Source organism: Dermatophagoides pteronyssinus, unplaced genomic scaffold, assembly GCF_027571235.1.
Source record: "Dermatophagoides pteronyssinus isolate colony J.1.1.1.1 unplaced genomic scaffold, Derpt_VIB-CSIC_2022.12 sq0013, whole genome shotgun sequence".
Lineage (NCBI taxonomy): Eukaryota > Metazoa > Arthropoda > Arachnida > Sarcoptiformes > Pyroglyphidae > Dermatophagoides > Dermatophagoides pteronyssinus.
In genome coordinates this window covers 929153-946674 of record NW_027461537.1, presented here as the reverse complement: position 1 = coordinate 946674, position 17522 = coordinate 929153, and the positions used below count along the sequence as shown (strand labels likewise).

At 28.2% G+C, this 17522-nt stretch overlaps 5 protein-coding genes and 1 long non-coding RNA gene across 10 annotated transcripts; 5 read left to right on the top strand and 1 right to left on the bottom strand.

Moving 5' to 3' along the window:
* Position 1: 1 nt before the first annotated feature.
* LOC113790609 (endothelin-converting enzyme 1-like) lies at positions 2-2744 on the top strand. Of its 2 annotated transcripts, XM_027340298.2 has the most exons (6): positions 3-130; positions 191-744; positions 815-1160; positions 1251-1689; positions 1776-1831; positions 1898-2744. In XM_027340298.2, exons 1-6 carry the CDS (start codon positions 49-51, stop codon positions 2500-2502), a joined length of 2082 nt encoding a protein of 693 aa, XP_027196099.2. In that variant the 5' UTR covers positions 3-48; the 3' UTR covers positions 2503-2744. The 2 variants fall into 2 exon arrangements, with proteins under 2 accessions (XP_075678015.1, XP_027196099.2); XM_075821900.1 differs by having other exon boundaries at positions 2-130; positions 815-1689.
* On the top strand, positions 2697-5445 carry LOC113790617 (neprilysin-1-like). 2 transcript variants are annotated; one of them, XM_075821902.1, is made up of 6 exons: positions 2697-2909; positions 2978-3499; positions 3560-4383; positions 4440-4501; positions 4562-4992; positions 5052-5445. In XM_075821902.1, the coding sequence occupies exons 1-6, from the start codon at positions 2808-2810 to the stop codon at positions 5226-5228; spliced, it is 2118 nt and encodes a 705-aa protein (XP_075678017.1). In that variant the 5' UTR covers positions 2697-2807; the 3' UTR covers positions 5229-5445. The 2 variants fall into 2 exon arrangements, with proteins under 2 accessions (XP_075678017.1, XP_075678018.1); XM_075821903.1 differs by having other exon boundaries at positions 2697-2910; positions 2982-3499.
* Positions 5446-6462: 1017 nt separating this feature from the next.
* On the top strand, positions 6463-14370 carry LOC142645512 (neprilysin-1-like). 3 transcript variants are annotated; one of them, XM_075821905.1, is made up of 6 exons: positions 6463-6590; positions 12049-12571; positions 12651-13465; positions 13522-13583; positions 13644-14074; positions 14134-14370. In XM_075821905.1, the coding sequence occupies exons 1-6, from the start codon at positions 6490-6492 to the stop codon at positions 14308-14310; spliced, it is 2109 nt and encodes a 702-aa protein (XP_075678020.1). In that variant the 5' UTR covers positions 6463-6489; the 3' UTR covers positions 14311-14370. The 3 variants fall into 3 exon arrangements, with proteins under 3 accessions (XP_075678020.1, XP_075678021.1, XP_075678022.1); XM_075821906.1 differs by having other exon boundaries at positions 6463-6592; positions 12054-12571; XM_075821907.1 differs by lacking the exon at positions 6463-6590 and adding an exon at positions 11883-11980 and having other exon boundaries at positions 12054-12571.
* LOC142645515 (uncharacterized) lies at positions 6467-7187 on the bottom strand. The gene is made up of 2 exons (XR_012846637.1): positions 6966-7187; positions 6467-6693 (listed from the first exon to the last, which is right to left on the bottom strand). It is a non-coding gene; the product is annotated as an uncharacterized LOC142645515 (long non-coding RNA).
* LOC113795739 (neprilysin-2-like) lies at positions 9178-11773 on the top strand. The gene is made up of 6 exons (XM_075821901.1): positions 9178-9289; positions 9363-9877; positions 9957-10789; positions 10847-10908; positions 10969-11399; positions 11459-11773. The coding sequence occupies exons 1-6, from the start codon at positions 9187-9189 to the stop codon at positions 11633-11635; spliced, it is 2121 nt and encodes a 706-aa protein (XP_075678016.1). The 5' UTR covers positions 9178-9186; the 3' UTR covers positions 11636-11773.
* A 346-nt stretch (positions 14371-14716) lies between the features above and the next one.
* On the top strand, positions 14717-17435 carry LOC113790621 (neprilysin-1-like). Its single transcript, XM_027340316.2, has 6 exons — positions 14717-14836; positions 14906-15432; positions 15501-16345; positions 16409-16467; positions 16528-16958; positions 17025-17435. The coding sequence occupies exons 1-6, from the start codon at positions 14734-14736 to the stop codon at positions 17199-17201; spliced, it is 2142 nt and encodes a 713-aa protein (XP_027196117.2). The 5' UTR covers positions 14717-14733; the 3' UTR covers positions 17202-17435.
* Positions 17436-17522: the final 87 nt, after the last annotated feature.

Genomic DNA, 17522 nt, shown 5'->3' with positions numbered 1-17522 from the left:
TTCGCTTTATGTTTTGTGTAGGAAATTATTTTCTTAGTATATTTTTGAATGATTTCGTTATGGAATGGATCGATAGTTTTGATTAGTTCTCTATTCATATTCAATGTATTTCTTTATTATTATGAACTTGGTATGAAAGAATTTGCAAACGATTATGATTGATTAATTATTGAATATTTCATTTTGATAGAACAAAAAAATTGCCGTAACGATGCTTGTATAAATTTAACAAACGAAATTTTTAATTCAATTGATTATTCTGTGAATCCATGTGATGATTTTTATCAATTTGTTTGCGGAAATTGGATTCGACACGTACAAATTCCATCAGAACTAGATTTTATTGATCCAATGATTATAGTGAAATTAAATGTCGAACAACAACTTGGTTATGTATTGGATAATTCTTGGGATATACAACAAAATCAAATTAATCGAAAAATCATCAAATCCAATTCATTAGCTGTCGAATGGGCAGTAAAACTTTATCAGCTTTGCAAGAATACACCACCACCGAAATATTCAAAGTCTTTTGAGAAAAAGTTTTATGAAAAATGGTCAAAACTCGAATTACCGAATGAATTGAATTGGCCAATTGTTAAAAAAAGAGATAGAAAACTTCTCAATCAATATTTTGATGATAATTGGATCGAAATCTATGCAATTTTTTATTATGAATTCGGATTTGGTCCAATTTTCGAATTTGAAGTGAGTGAAATAGAATGGGATAGAGATTCTGTCATCGTAAGCAAATGAAAAATGATTAAAATTTTATATGTAAGACATTTATTGGAATTTTGTTTTTAAAAAATAGTTTTGTTTCAATCGATTCATATTAGAAACATCAAACGATCAACAGCGATTTAATGACCGACCTAAGGAATTATTAAAAATTATTAAAACATTTTATCCTTCAATTAACATATCGGATGAAGTTATTTATCAGGCAATAATGGAAGTCATACAAATGGAAAAATCAATACTTTCTGCCATTAACGATGAAATTGATGATACTGAACTTTATAGGATACAATTAAAAAATTTGTATAATAGAACAGAGCCAGGAAATATGACAAAATTTTTAAATAAATTAACTTTATATAGTCAACAAATTAAAACCAACATAAGCACTCAACAATGGACGGATGAAGATTTTGTGGGTATTGAAAAAATATTTTCATTTGTTACAATATTTGAATATATTGCTGAAAATTCAAAACATATTCTTTATAATTTTCTATGGATAAAAGCAATGGAATATTCATTAGAAAAATTATTACCAAAAACAGCGAATGAATGTTTTGAAATTATGTATGATGATAAATATGAATTACAATTTGCATTGGCACGTATATGGATTGATGAATGGCTAAAAATTGGTTCGAAATTGAAAACAATTGAAATGATCAACTATTTGAAACAAGCTGCTATACAATCAATAAAAACAAATAAATGGCTTGACAAACAAACCAAAAATCGTGTTATAGATAAAATTCGAGCTATTGTTGATGATGTTGCCTTTCCCGAATGGATCCTAATGGATGATGAACTTGATGCATATTTTGGAATGTTTGGTTTATTAAAATATCAAATTCCTGACAATTATTTCGACGCATTTATTCAAATGAAGCAACTTATTACGACAGAAATTTTACTTCGCACTAAAGAACGATCCAGTTGGAAATTTGCGTAATTTTTTTTTTTTTTTTTTTTTTTGATAAAATGACATCCTATCCATTTCAATTAATATCTGTTTTTTTCTGTGTTATGCGAAGTGTAAGGTCGCCATTAATCGTCAATGCAGCATATATCAACCTTAAAAATATGATCCGTAAGTATAATTGTTATAGATTGATGAATTTCGATATCTAATATGGTTGATGATTATTATTTGTAGATATTGCTGCTAGCATTTTAAATTCACCAATATTTGATCCAGAATTACCGTTTTATATAAATTACGGAATTTTCGGCTATGTAATTGCACATGAAATTACCCATAGTTTAGATGAAAACGGTATGACATATAATAAAGTTGGTTTTAAAACAGAATGGTGGACAAATAAATCGATAACAAAGTTTGAAAATCTAACTGAATGTTTTATTCATCTTTATGATGAACACAATGATCAATGGAAAAAATTATACAATAGTTATAGAACATTAGGGGAAAATATTGCCGATAATGGTGGAATACGTATCGCATATCAAGCCTATCGTTTAAGATATAAACGATTAAAATATTTTGGTCAAAATGCTAAATTATTGCCCAATTTATCAACAAATTTCACTATCGACCAATTATTTTTCATATCATATGCACGATTATTTTGTAGAAAAGAAACAAAAAATCATGAAAAATTAACGGCTGAATATGATTATCATTCACCAAATAAATATCGTGTAAATATTGTACTCGGAAATTTTGAAATATTTTCAAAAATTTTCAATTGTTCTCGAAAATCGAAACTGAACTTTAATCAACGATGTATAATGTGGTAATAATACAATTGTCAAAAGATTTATTTGTTCAATTTGATCGAAAATGAATCCAAAAAAAACATTGTCTTTTATGGTGATGATAAGCGGTTCATTTGTTAATGCCTGTATTGAATAATCACATTTATGAAACATATATTTTAAGAAAAAAACTTCACATGAAAAATTAGGTTAATTAGAACAATGTGGATCAGAATAATAATTCAATTAATTTTTCGAATAAATTTATCTTTAATTTTTTTAAATTTTCATTTAAAAGAAACATTCCTTGTAGTAATTATAACATTATTTGGTTGAAGTTAATAAATATGAAAGTAACAACAACTAATATTCTATCTTTTTCATCGATCATATTGTTGATAACATTATTATTCAACAATATTGTGCACCATATTTACGACCATGATAATGGTAAGTATTTTTTCAGGCTAAAATCCTTTTTTTAATTGAATTTTTTCTTAACTCTCTTGCCCCTTACAAAGCGATGGACATGTTCTGCATGACTGAAACCTGTGATAATTATAGTGAAAATGTACTGAAATTAATAAATAATTCAGTTGATCCATGTGACAACTTTCATCAATATGCATGTGGAACAATGATTCGGAATGTTTCCGATAGAGGTTATATTACTGATTTGATTGAGAAAGTTCGTGATGAGGTCGAATATATACTTAAAAAAGGATGGGATCAAAAGAAAAACAAGACGAATAGAAAAATTGTTAAATCTAGGTCTCTAGCTACAGATTTGGCTATTCGAATCTTTCAACAATGCACAAGAATAACAAGTAAAATAGCAACAAAAGAAGAAATTTTAGAAGCAATCAATAAACAATTTAACGGTCTACCGATTTCAACAAATTCATCATGGCCATTGGAATCGAATAAGAACTCCATAAATATAAATTGGCTAGATTTTTATGCACACTATTCAAATGCATTTGGTTATGAGCCAATATTCAGAGTTGGGTATTATTTGTTGATTAATCTTTATATTCAGGTGTGTTTTTATTATTATTTACATTAGTTTCAAGTCACCACTATTCACATTTCTTAACAGATTGATTTTTGCTTTATGGAGTTTCAAATTTTTAATTGTAAAGTTTTGTTAGAATTTATGATGCCAAACAAAACAAACGAAAAGAGTGAAAAAGAATACGAAAAAATTTGCAATGAAGTGATCGATTTTAGTGTCAAGCTAACTAAATTTAAGCTAAAATTTGGAGAAAAAAAATTGTATCATTTGAAAGAAATTGAATCTGATACTGGGCTGAATTGGGAAAGTTTTTTTCAAATAACACTTAATTATGGAAAATCATTTAGGAAAGAGAAAAACCCTTCGATTATCTATGATAATGAACTTATTATTGTTGAAGATGCGCTTCTTGATGCTCTCAAATTCATTGAAAACACTCCCAAACATATTGTTTTTAATTATTTTTGGTTGAAAACGATAGCATATTTTCTTAGCAATATAAAAACGACTGGATTTTGTCCTGTTAGTTTCTTTTCTGATCAATTCCCATTAAGCTTTGCAATCGCACGCTTATATGTTGATTATTCATTGAAACCTGGCTCGAAATTGAAAGCTATTCATATGGTAAACCAATTAAAACAATCGGCAATTGAATCGATAGAAAAGAATACATTATTTGATGATGAGACACGCGAAAAAGCTATTGAAAAACTTCGGAGCATAATTGATTTTGTCGGTTTGCCTGAAAAGTTTATGATTGATGAACAACTTGATGAATTTTATGGACTTCAAAGTTCGATTGATCCGATGTTTGGAGATAATTATTATGAATCATATGCTAAACTGTTAAGACACTATAAACATATAATGTTTGGAAAGATGGGAAATGATTCTATCAGTCTTCGAGGGTAAGAAAAAATAAGCAAATGATTTTGGATTAATAAAAAATCATTTCTTTTTTTAGAATTAATTCCTTTTCACCATTAATATTTAATGGTTATTATAGCATGTTGGCTAATAGTATCGGTAAGACTTTATTCATTTTAGAACTGATAAAATTTAGAAAATTTTTCTCAACATCTCTAGAAATCAAACCAATCTTATTAAGATTGCCATTATTTGATACTGAACTACCGTTTTATGTCAATTACGCTAAATTAGGTTATATAATTGGCCATGAAATTTTTCATTGTGTTGATAAAACTGGTATTAAATATGATAAGAGTGGAGCTTTGCGAGAATGGACCACAGACAAATTTGAAAAAAAATATGATGATAAAACACAATGTTTTATTGAACAATATAGAAATTACACTGAACATTACTATGGTCTTTCGCAAGATAATTCTACTGTAGGTGAAGATGTCGCTGATAATGGCGGTTTACGTGTAGCATATATGGCATATCAACATGAAATGAAACGTATTCAAAACCTTGGAAAGCAACCGCAATTATTCCCTAAATTAGTTGACAAAAAAATGACAGTTGAACAAATCTTTTTTCTAGCAACAGCTCAGGTAAAAATCATAAAATATTTTTTCCAAAATAATAATCGAATCAATCTTGGGAAAAATAGTTTCATTGCAGGTTTGTTACTCGAACTCAATTAAATAATTGGTTCACTCGGGATTCACATTCACCCCCCGAATCTCGTGTCAATGTATGCTTACAAAACTTTGATAAATTTGCAGAAAGTTTCAATTGTTCGATTGGATCACCAATGAATCCAGAAAAACGTTGTCGTTTATTCTGATGTGAATTGGGTGTTTTTTTAGGAGCTTGACTCCATAGTTTTATTAATATTTTGAAAAAAGAAAAAAAAGGAAAAAAGAATAAAATAAAAAAAATTGTAACAAATTTTGAGTTTTATTGTAAGTTATATGGTAGAAAAATAAATTTTTTGTTTAACGACTTTGAAATATTGAATTGATGATGTTTGCTCTTCATATTAAAGATGAATTCAAATTTTTACATGATTTAATGTGAATTTGAAATTCTGATAAAGAGTTGTCGGTTTGAATCGTCGAGAAACATTTTCCACAATTTTTACAGTTTTTTTATCTTTTAGTAGACATTCTTTTGTTCGATGGCTGAAGCTTAGACATCTGTTACATGCACCAATGAGGAAAGTTTCTTCTACTATACTTGCGGTTCAACCGTGTGTTAAAGCTTGATCATGTTGTACAAATGTGGTGACACACAAAGAACAGCGTTGTAAAAAAATTTTCGTTTTATTGTATATAGAATTTTGATATTTTCGGCTTTTAAGTCGAGATTGTCATTTTGTACAATAAGCGTTTGAATTAAATCAGATTCCAAAATTGAGTAATCTATGTTTTTGATGATGATTGTTGGGCATTTGGGTTGCGGTTCATACGCTTCAATATGGTTATATATTTTTGTTTCAAGTTGAATTTCGTTAAGAAATTTGTTTTTGTTTGTGACATCACGGAATTTAAAGGCAAAGTTGGTTTTGTTGGTTTGTACATTTACGCATTTAAAGTTTGTAGGATTTATTGTATTACAGATCAGTTCTTTAACTTGACTAGGATTTATATTTTAATTTTGTTTAGATTTTACTAAAATGGTGATGAGATTTTGGTTTGTTGGTTTCGAAGATAATGCATCTTTATATGATTTTACGTTTGTAAATTTGATATTTTCATCAAGTTTTGTGACAATGTTGTTTATTATTAATTGGTTTTGATTTTCAAGGAAGGCCACTTGATCTTGGAGATTTTTAATAAGGGTTTCGGCGCCAATTCGATATTGTTCTGCTGCCGGTCCTGGAAGATTTGCAGTGGTGGAGTTTTTCATAAGCAATAGTTTCATTTCAGCAATCTTTCCCTTCATAATGTCGTTTTCCTCGTCAGAATTGGGTGGTTTAATTGTGGAAATTAAAATTTATAACAATTTCGATCAGAATAATAATTCAATTAATTCGAATTTAAATTTTCATTTAAAAGAACATTCCTTTCATTAATTTTAACATTATTTGGTTGAAGTTAATAAATATGAAAGTAACAACAACTACTATTCTATCTTTTTCATCGATCATATTGTTGATAACATTATTATTCAACAATATTGTGCACCATATTTACGACCATGATAAAGGTAAGTATTTTTTCAGGCTAAAATCCTTTTTTTTTAATTGAATTTTTTCTTAACTCTCTTGCCCCTTACAAAGCGATGGACATGTTCTGCATGACTGAAACCTGTGATAATTATAGTGAAAATGTACTGAAATTAATAAATAATTCAGTTGATCCATGTGTCAACTTTTATCAATATGCATGTGGAACAATGATTCGGAATGTTTCCGATGCAGGTGGTTATATAACTGATTTGATTAAGAAAGTTCATGGTGAGGTCGAATATATACTTAAAAAAGGATGGGATCAAAAGAAAAACAAGACGAATAGAAAAATTGTTAAATCTAGGTCTCTAGCTACAGATTTGACTATTCGAATCTTTCAACAATGCTTACATATAACAGATAAATCAAAGCCAATTGATATTTTAGAAGCAATCAATAAACTATTCAACGGTCTACGGATTTCAACAAATTCATCATGGCCATTGGAATCGAATAAGAACTCCATAAATATAAATTGGCTAGATTTTTATGCACACTATTCAAATGCATTTGGTTATGAGCCAATATTCAGAGTTGGGTATTATTTGATGAATAACCTTTATATTCAGGTGTGTTTTTATTATTATATACATTAGTTTCAAGTCACCACTATTCACATTTCATAATGAAAACGTTTTATTTTAACAGATTGATTTTTGCTTTATGGAGTTTCAAATTTTTAATTGTAAAGTTTTGTTAAAATATATGATGTCAAACAAAACAAACGAAAAGAGTGAAAAAGAATACGAAAAAATTTGCAATGAAGTGAGCGATTTTAGTGACAAGCTAAATAATTTGAGGCTAAAACTTGGACCAAAAAAAGTGTATGATTTGAAAGAAATTGAATCTGATACTCATGGGTTGAATTGGGAAAGTTTTTTTCAAATAACACTTAATTATGGAAAATCATTTAGGAAAGAGAAAAACCCTTCGATTATCTATGATAATGAACTTATTATTGTTGAAGATGCGCTTTTTGATGCTCTCAAATTCATTGAAAACACTCCCAAACATATTGTTTTTAATTATTTTTGGTTGAAAACGATAGCATATTTTCTTAGCAATATATTAGCGATTCCATCGATTGGATTTTGTCCTTATAGTTTCTATTCTGATCGATTCCCATTAAGCTTTGCAATCGCACGCTTATATGTTGATTATTCATTGAAACCTGGCTCGAAATTAAAAGCTATTCATATGGTAAACCAATTAAAACAATCGGCAATTGAATCGATAGAAAAGAATACATTATTTGATGATGAGACACGCGAAAAAGCTATTGAAAAACTTCGGAGCATAATTGATTTTGTCGGTTTGCCTGAAAAGTTTATGATTGATGAACAACTTGATGAATTTTATGGACTTCAAAGTTCGATTGATCCAATGATTGGAGATAATTATTATGAATCATATGCTAAACTGTTAAGACACTATAAACATATAATGTTTGGAAAGATGGGAAATGATTCTATCAGTCTTCAAGGGTAAGAAAAAATAAGCAAATGATTTTGGATTAATAAAAAATCATTTCTTTTTTTAGAATTAATTCCTTTTCACCATTAATATTTAATGGTTATTATAGCATTTTGGCTAATAGTATCGGTAAGACTTTATTCATTTTTAGAACTGATAAAATTTAGAAAATTTTTCTCAACATCTCTAGAAATCAAGCCAATCTTATTAAGATTGCCATTATTTGATACTGAACTACCGTTTTATATCAATTACGCTAAATTAGGTTATATAATTGGCCATGAAATTTTTCATTGTGTTGATAAAACTGGTATTAAATATGATAAGAGTGGAGCTTTGCGAGAATGGACCACAGACAAATTTGAAAAAAATATGATGATAAAACACAATGTTTTATTGAACAATATAGAAATTACACTGAACATTACTATGGTCTTTCGCAAGATAATTCTACTGTAGGTGAAGATGTCGCTGATAATGGCGGTTTACGTGTAGCATATATGGCATATCAATATGAAATGAAACGTATTCAAAACCTTGGAAAGCAACCGCAATTATTCCCTAAATTAGTTGACAAAAAAATGACAGTTGAACAAATCTTTTTTCTAGCAACAGCTCAGGTAAAAATCATAAAATATTTTTTCCAAAATAATAATCGAATCAATCTTGGGAAAAATAGTTTCATTGTAGGTTTGTTACTCGAACTGAATTGAATGATTGGTTCACTCATGATATACATTCACCCCCCGAATCTCGTGTCAATGTATGCTTACAAAACTTTGATAAATTTGCAGAAAGTTTCAATTGTTCGATTGGATCACCAATGAATCCAGAAAAACGTTGTCGTTTATTTTGATGTGAATTGGGTGGTTTATTTGTGGAAATTGAAATTTAGAACAATGTGGATCAGAATTATAATTCAATTAATTTTACGTTGTAAACTATAACTTGGAGATTGTAAAATTGTTGCTTGATTAAAACAATGTGGATCAGAATGATAACTTAATTAATTTTTCGAATAAATTTGTCTTTAATTTTTTTAAAATTTTCATTTAAAAGTGCATTGCTTTCATTAATTATAAAGTTATTTGGTTGAAATATGAAAGTAACAACCACAAAAATTCTATCTTTTTCATCGATCATATTGTTGGTAACTTTATTATTTAGCAATATTATGCATCATATTTACGACCATGATAGTGGTAAGAATTTTTTTCATGCTAAAATTGTAGCTTCAGAATAATTCTTCATTTTGTCCACTCCCTCATTAAAAAGCAAACGACTTGTTCTGCATAAGTGAAACCTGTGATAATTATAGTGAAAATGTACTGAAATTAATGAATAAATCAGTTGATCCATGTGACAACTTTTTTCAATATGCATGCGGAACAATGATTCGGAATGTTTCTGATACTGGTTATATAAGGGATATGGTTATTAAAGTTCGTAAAGAGGTCGGATATGTCTTAGAAAAAGGATGGGATCAAGACAAAAACAAGGCAAATAGAAAATTTGTTAAATCTAAGTCGTTAGCTGCGGAATGGGCTATTCGAATCTATCAACAATGCTCACATATAGGAGATATATCAAACCCAATTGATATTTTGAAACCAATCAATAAACTATGGAACAGTCTACCTATTGCAACAAAATTATCATGGCCATTAGAATCGAATAAGAACTCCATAAATTTAAATTGGCTAGATTTTTATGCACACTATTCAAATGCTTTTGGTTATGAGCCAATATTCAGAGTTGGGTATAATTTGATGAATAACCTTTATATTCAGGTGTGTTTTTATTATTATATACATTAATATCAATTCACTGTTTTTCACATTTCATAACGAAAACGTCTTACTTTAACAGATTGATTTTTGCTTTATTGAGGCCGAAAAATTTGATTGTCAAGTTTTGTTAAAATTTATGATGCTAAACAAAACAAACGAAAAGAGTAAAGAATACGAAAAAATTTGCAATGAAGTGATCGATTTTATTGACAAGGTAGCTAATTTTGAGCAAAAAATTGGATCTGACAAAAATTTGTATGATCTGAAAACTATTGAATCGTATACTGGGTTGAATTGGGAAAGTTTTTTTCAAATAACACTTAACTATGGAAAATCATTTAGGAAAGAGAAAAACCCTTCGATTATCTATGATAATAAACTTATTATTGTTGACGATGCGCTTCTTGATACTCTCAAAGTCATTGAAAACACTCCCAAACATATTGTTTTTAATTATTTTTGGCTGAAAACAATAATATATTTTATTAGCAATATAATGTCGATTCCAGTTTTCGGATTTTGTCCTGATAGTTTCTTATCTGATCAATTTCCATTAAGCTTTGCAATCGCACGCTTATACGTTGATTATTCATTAAAACCAGGATCGAAATTGAAAGCTATTCATATGGTAAACCAATTAAAACAATCGGCGATTGAATCAATAGAAAAGAATACATTATTTGATGATGAAACACGCGAAAAAGCTATTGAAAAACTTCGGAGCATAATTGATTTTGTCGGTTTTCCTGAAAAGTTTATGACTGATGAACAACTTGATGAATTTTATGGACTTCAAAGTTCGATTGATCCGATGATTGGAGATAATTATTATGAATCATATGCAAAACTGTTAAGACACTATAAACATATAATGTTTGGAAAGATGGGAAATGATTCTATCAGTCTTCGAGGGTAAGAAAAAATAAGCAAATGATTTTGGATTAATAAAAAATCATTTCTTTTTTTTAGAATTAATACCTTTTCACCATTAATATTTAATGCTCATTATAACACGTTGGCTAATAGTATCGGTAAGACTTTATTCATTTTAGAACTGATAAAATTTAGAAAATTTTTCTCAACATCTCTAGAAATCAAACCAATCTTATTAAGATTGCCATTATTTGATGCTGAACTACCGTTTTATGTCAATTACGCTAAATTAGGTTATATAATTGGCCATGAAATTTTTCATTGTGTTGATAAAACTGGTATTAAATATGATAAGAGTGGAGCTTTCCGAGAATGGACCACAGACAAATTTGAAAAAAAATATGATGATAAAACACAATGTTTTATTGAACAATATAGAAATTACACTGAACATTCATATGGTCTTTCGCAAGATAATTCTACTGTAGGTGAAGATGTCGCTGATAATGGCGGTTTACGTGTAGCATATATGGCATATCAACATGAAATGAAACGTATTCAAAACCTTGGAAAGCAACCGCAATTATTCCCTAAATTAGTTGACAAAAAAATGACAGTTGAACAAATCTTTTTTCTAGCAACAGCTCAGGTAAAAATCATAAAATATTTTTTCCAAAATAATAATCGAATCAATCTTGGGAAAAATAGTTTCATTGTAGGTTTGTTACTCGAACTGAATTGAATGATTGGTTCACTCATGATATACATTCACCCCCCGAATCTCGTGTCAATGTATGCTTACAAAACTTTGATAAATTTGCAGAAAGTTTCAATTGTTCGATTGGATCACCAATGAATCCAGAAAAACGTTGTCGTTTATTTTGATGTGAATTGGGTGGTTTATTTGTGGAAATTGAAATTTAGAACAATGTGGATCAGAATTATAATTCAATTAATTTTACGTTGTAAACTATAACTTGGAGATTGTAAAATTGTTGCTTGATTAAAACAATGTCGATCAGAATGATAACTTAATTAATTTTTCGAATAAATTTGCTTTAATTTTTTTAAAATTTTCATTTAAAAGTGTATTGCTTTCATTAATTATAAAGTTATTTGGTTGAAATATGAAAGTAACAACCACTAAAATTCTATCTTTTTCATCGATCATATTGTTGGTAACTTTATTATTTAACAATATTATGCATCATATTTACGACCATGATAGTGGTAAGAAATTTTTTCATGCTAAAATCCTTTTTTTTAATTGAATTTTTCCTTAACTCTCTTGCCCCTTATAAAGCGATGGACATGTTCTGCATGACTGAAACCTGTGATAATTATAGTGAAAATGTACTGAAATTAATAAATAATTCAGTTGATCCATGTGACAACTTTTATCAATATGCATGTGGAACAATGATTCGGAATGTTTCCGATGCAGGTTATATAACTAATTTGATTAATAAAGTTAATGGTGAGGTGAAATATATACTTAAAAAAGGATGGGATCAAAAGAAAAACAAGACGAATAGAAAAATTGTTAAATCTAGGTCTCTAGCTACAGATTTGACTATTCGAATCTTTCAACAATGCACAAGAATAAAAAGTAAAATGTCAACAAAAGAAGAAATTTTAGAAGCAATCAATAAACTATTTAACGGTCTACCGATTTCAATAAATTCATCATGGCCATTGAAATCGAATAAGAACTCCATAAATATAAATTGGCTAGATTTTTATGCACACTATTCAAATGCATTTGGTTATGAGCCAATATTCAGAGTTGGGTATTATTTGATGATTAACCTTTATATTCAGGTGTGTTTTTGTTAATATATACATTAGTTTCAATTCACTGTTATTCACATTTCATAAAGAAAACATTTTACTTTAATAGATTGATTTTTGCTTTGTGGAGTTTCAAATTTTCAATTGTCAAGTTTTGTTAAAATATATGATGCCAAACAAAACAAACGAAAAGAGTGAAAAAGAATACGAAAAAATTTGCAATGAAGTGATCGATTTTAGTGTCAAGCTAACTAAATTTAAGCTAAAATTTGCACCAAAAAAATTGTATCATTTGAAAGAAATTGAATCTGATACTGGGCTGAATTGGGAAAGTTTTTTTCAAATAACACTTAATTATGGAAAACCATTTAGGAAAGAGAAAAACCCTTCGATTATCTATGATAATGAACTTATTATTGTTGAAGATGCGCTTCTTGATGCTCTCAAAGTCATTGAAAACACTCCCAAATATATTGTTTTTAATTATTTTTGGTTGAAAACGATAGCATATTTTCTTAGCAATATAAAAACGGTTCCAGCTAGTTTCTTTTCTGATCGATTCCCATTAAGCTTTGCAATCGCGCGCTTATATGTTGATTATTCATTGAAACCTGGCTCGAAATTGAAAGCTATTCATATGGTAAACCAATTAAAACAATCGGCGATTGAATCGATAGAAAAGAATACATTATTTGATGATGAGACACGCGAAAAAGCTATTGAAAAACTTCGGAGCATAATTGATTTTGTCGGTCTGCCTGAAAAGTTTATGATTGATGAACAACTTGATGAATTTTATGGACTTCAAAGTTCGATTGATCCAATAATTGGAGATAATTATTATGAATCATATGCAAAACTGTTAAGACACTATAAACATATAATGTTTGGAAAGATGGAAAATGATTCTATCAGCCTTCGAGGGTAAGAAAAAATAAGCAAATGATTTTGGATTAAAAAAAATTCATTTCTTTTTTTAGAATTAATACCTTTTCACCATTAATATTTAATGCTTATTATAACATTTTGGCTAATAGTATCGGTAAGACTTTATTCATTTTAGAACTGATAAAATTTAGAAAATTTTTCTCAACATCTTTAGAAATCAAACCAATCTTATTAAGATTGCCATTATTTGATACTGAACTACCGTTTTATGTCAATTACGCTAAATTAGGTTATCTAATTGGCCATGAAATTTTTCATTGTGTTGATAAAACTGGTATTAAATACGATAAGAGTGGAGTTTTCCGAGAATGGACCACAGACAAATTTGAAAAAAAATATGATGATAAAACACAATGTTTTATTGAACAATATAGAAATTACACTGAACATTCATATGGTCTTTCACAAGATAATTCTACTGTAGGTGAAGATGTCGCTGATAATGGCGGTTTACGTGCAGCATATATGGCATATCAACATGAAATGAAACGTATTAAAAACCTTGGAAAGCAACCGCAATTATTCCCTAAATTAGTTGACAAAAAAATGACAGTTGAACAAATCTTTTTTCTAGCAACAGCTCAGGTAAAAATCATAGAATATTTTTTCCAAAATAATAATCGAATCAATCTTGAGAAAAATAGTTTCATTGTAGGTTTGTTTCTCGAACTGAATTGAATGATTGGTTCACTCATGATCCACATTCACCCCCCGAATCTCGTGTCAATGTATGCTTACAAAACTTTGATAAATTTGCAGAAAGTTTCAATTGTTCGATTGGATCACCAATGAATCCAGAAAAACGTTGTCGTTTATTTTGATGTGAATTGAGTGGTTTATTTGTGGAAATTGAAATTTATAACAATGTGGATCAGAATAATAATTCAATTAATTTTTCGAATAAATTTGTCTTTAATTTTTTCAAATTCTCATTTAAAAGAACATTCCTTTCATTAATTTCAACATTATTTGGTTCAAGTCAATAAATATGAAAGCAACAACCACTAAAATTCTATCTTGTTGTGATGATCAAAATTCTTCTATTATAAATTTTATTGGATTTAACAAATCGGGTCAATAGAATATGAAAGAAAAATGAACTTTGACATGCTGGCAGTAGAATCGCCGCTTGTTTTTAACAATATGAATAATAATTCAATAAATTTTTACACTGAATTCCAGTTAAATTTCATTTAAAAATACGTTTCTTGTTGAAAATATTTTCTTGCTTCAAGCTAATAATTATGAAAGCTATATTCAATCAATTTCTATCGTTTTTAACAATCATTTTTTTATTAATTTTATTGTTCAGTAATATTATAAGCTATATTTATTACAATGATAATGGTGAGGGTTTTGTTTTGAATTTTAAAATTTAAACAATTTTTTAAACTAATTCTTTTAAATCTCACAAAGTGATCGATATGTTCTGTATGAGTGAAACTTGTGACAATTATAGTAAAAATTTATTAAAATTAATGAATCATTCTGTTGATCCTTGTAATAATTTTTATGAATATGCATGTGGAAAAATGATTCGGAATCTAAATATATCAGACATTGGTGCTTATGGTGTCAGTGTTATGAATAATATGGAAAAGGAGGTTCGTGATCAAGTCCAATTTATTCTTGAAAGTGGATGGGATCGAAGAAAAAATAAAATCAATTGTGATATTGTGAAATCTAAATCGTTAGCCGTGGAATGGGTAATTCGAATCTATCAACAATGTTTACATATGCCAAAAACAAATAATATCATTCAATCATTTAATAAACTATGGAACAGTCTACCTATTTCAACAAAATTATCATGGCCATTAGAATCGAATAACGAATCGATACATATGAATTGGCTTGATTTTTATGCACATTATTCAAATGTATTTGGTTATGAACCATTATTCACAATACAATTTGTAACAAGTACAACGCTTCTAATCAAGGTCTGTTAAATATTTTTTTTATTTTTTATATTCACATTTACACTGCAACTTTAACTAAACTTTGACAGATAGATTTTCATTTTTCATGGAATGATGTTCATGATCAAAATAATGATATTGATTTATACCAATTGATAAAAAATTACAACAAAAACAGAATGAGTAGAGAAAAATATGAAAAAATTTTTGATGAAGTGATCGAATTGAAAAAGAAGATAGCCAATATTGTGGAAAAAACAACACCGGTGACCGTAACATATAGAGTAGAATCATTCCTTAAGCACATCAGATTGAATTGGAAAAGTTTTTTTGAAATAATTTCAACATTAAATACTGAACAATCATTAAAACATTCTAATATTATCGGTGATAATGATTTTATCCTTGTTTACCATTCTGATGCTATTCGTAAAACTCTCGAAGTCATACAAAAAACATCCAAACATGTTGTTTTCAATTATTTTTGGTTCAAAGCTTTATCATATTGGTGGAATGAAGTTCAACCTAAAAATCAAGACAGTTGTTATAGAATTTTCGATTCTGCTGAATTTCCTTTAATATTAGCAATCAACCGGTTATATGTTGATTATTCATTGAAAAATGGCTCAAAATCAAAGCTAGTTCATATGTTCCATCAATTGAAACGGTCAGCCATTGAATCTATGGAAAAAAATACGATAATAGATGAGAAAACTCGACAACGAGCAATTGAAAAACTCAGAAACATCATTGATATTATTGGCTTTCCTGAATGGCTTATTATTGATGAACATCTTGATGATTTTTATGGAATTCATGGTTCTCTTGATTCATTGATTGCACATCATTATTGTATTTCATATATTCGACTAATGAGATACTTTAAATATCAAATGTTTCGAATAATGAAAAATAAGGATTTCAGTTTTCGAGAGTAAGATGCATGATTAATAACCAAATGTATATTTTTTCATAAAAGTTATATTCTTTTTTCCAGAATCAATTTTTCTCCATTAATGGCTAATGCTTTTTATAACCGTCATAGAAATAGTATTGGTAAGATTATATTAATTTTTGAAATAATAGAAATTGTATTGATTTATTTATCATTACTAGAAATTGAACCCACATTATTAAAATTACCATTGTTTGATGCTGAACTTCCATTTTATGTGAATTATGCCAAACTAGGTTCTATAATTGCGCATGAAATTACACATAGTTTCGATAAAGAAGGTATTAATTATGATAAAAATGGAGTTTTCCAAGAATGGTGGACAAACAAATCATTGCGAAATTTCGAAAATAGAACACAATGTTTTATTGAACAATATAGAAATTACAGTGAACATTCATATGGCCTCTGGCGAAATAATTCAACATTGAGTGAAGATATTGCTGATAACGGTGGTTTACGTCTTGCATATATGGCATATCAAAATGAATTAAAAAGTGTTCCAAACCTTGGAAAGCAACCACAATTATTGCCAAGATTAGTTGACAAAAAAATGACTGTTGATCAAATATTTTTTCTATCATTAGCCCAGGTAAAAATCATATTTAACGAATTTTTCACAACCTAATGATTTTACATTTTTTTTTGTATAAAATAGATAGAATGTGGGGTTCTAACAAATGTTCAATTAAAAGATTTGATAAACAAACATTACCATTCACCACCAGAATCTCGTGTCAATTTATGTATGCAAAACTTTGAAAAATTCGCAGAAAGTTTCAATTGTTCGATAGGATCACCAATGAATCCAAAAAAACGTTGTCTTTTATGGTGATGAGAACATTTATCAGAGTAATTTTTGTTACTATTATAAAGTTTAAATGATGACATGTGAATCCGAATCAGAAAAAATAACAATCAATATATATTTGACTTGATAATAAATTTTTTAATAAATTATAAGAAGATCATAGATATATATCTAGATTTTTTAAAACTTAGCCTTAATTTATTAACACTTTCGTTAAATAATTGTTGTCAAAAAGTTGTATTCAACATTTTGTTCTTCGTATACATAATGTTTTCTGATATTTTTAAATATTTTTTAAAAATGAACTTTATTTAACGTTGTAAACTATAACTTGGAGATTGTAAA

Bases quoted from the DNA above. Each gene is read 5' to 3' on its own strand.
- LOC113790609 (XM_075821900.1), top strand. From the start codon at position 49: ATGATTTCGTTATGGAATGGATCGATAGTTTTGATTAGTTCTCTATTC. The intron at 131-190 runs GTATGAAAGAAT...TCATTTTGATAG, and splicing joins TCTTTATTATTATGAACTTG to AACAAAAAAATTGCCGTAAC. The intron at 745-814 runs GTAAGCAAATGA...TTTAAAAAATAG, and splicing joins GGGATAGAGATTCTGTCATC to TTTTGTTTCAATCGATTCAT.
- LOC142645512 (XM_075821905.1), top strand. From the start codon at position 6,490: ATGAAAGTAACAACAACTACTATTCTATCTTTTTCATCGATCATATTG. The intron at 12,572-12,650 runs GTGTGTTTTTGT...TTACTTTAATAG, and splicing joins TGATTAACCTTTATATTCAG to ATTGATTTTTGCTTTGTGGA. The intron at 14,075-14,133 runs GTAAAAATCATA...TGAGAAAAATAG, and splicing joins TTTTTCTAGCAACAGCTCAG to TTTCATTGTAGGTTTGTTTC.
- LOC113795739 (XM_075821901.1), top strand. From the start codon at position 9,187: ATGAAAGTAACAACCACAAAAATTCTATCTTTTTCATCGATCATATTG. The intron at 10,909-10,968 runs GTAAGACTTTAT...CAACATCTCTAG, and splicing joins CACGTTGGCTAATAGTATCG to AAATCAAACCAATCTTATTA. The intron at 11,400-11,458 runs GTAAAAATCATA...TGGGAAAAATAG, and splicing joins TTTTTCTAGCAACAGCTCAG to TTTCATTGTAGGTTTGTTAC.
- LOC113790621 (XM_027340316.2), top strand. From the start codon at position 14,734: ATGAAAGCTATATTCAATCAATTTCTATCGTTTTTAACAATCATTTTT. The intron at 15,433-15,500 runs GTCTGTTAAATA...AAACTTTGACAG, and splicing joins GTACAACGCTTCTAATCAAG to ATAGATTTTCATTTTTCATG. The intron at 16,959-17,024 runs GTAAAAATCATA...TGTATAAAATAG, and splicing joins TTTTTCTATCATTAGCCCAG to ATAGAATGTGGGGTTCTAAC.
- LOC113790617 (XM_075821902.1), top strand. From the start codon at position 2,808: ATGAAAGTAACAACAACTAATATTCTATCTTTTTCATCGATCATATTG. The intron at 4,384-4,439 runs GTAAGAAAAAAT...TTCTTTTTTTAG, and splicing joins GATTCTATCAGTCTTCGAGG to AATTAATTCCTTTTCACCAT. The intron at 4,502-4,561 runs GTAAGACTTTAT...CAACATCTCTAG, and splicing joins CATGTTGGCTAATAGTATCG to AAATCAAACCAATCTTATTA.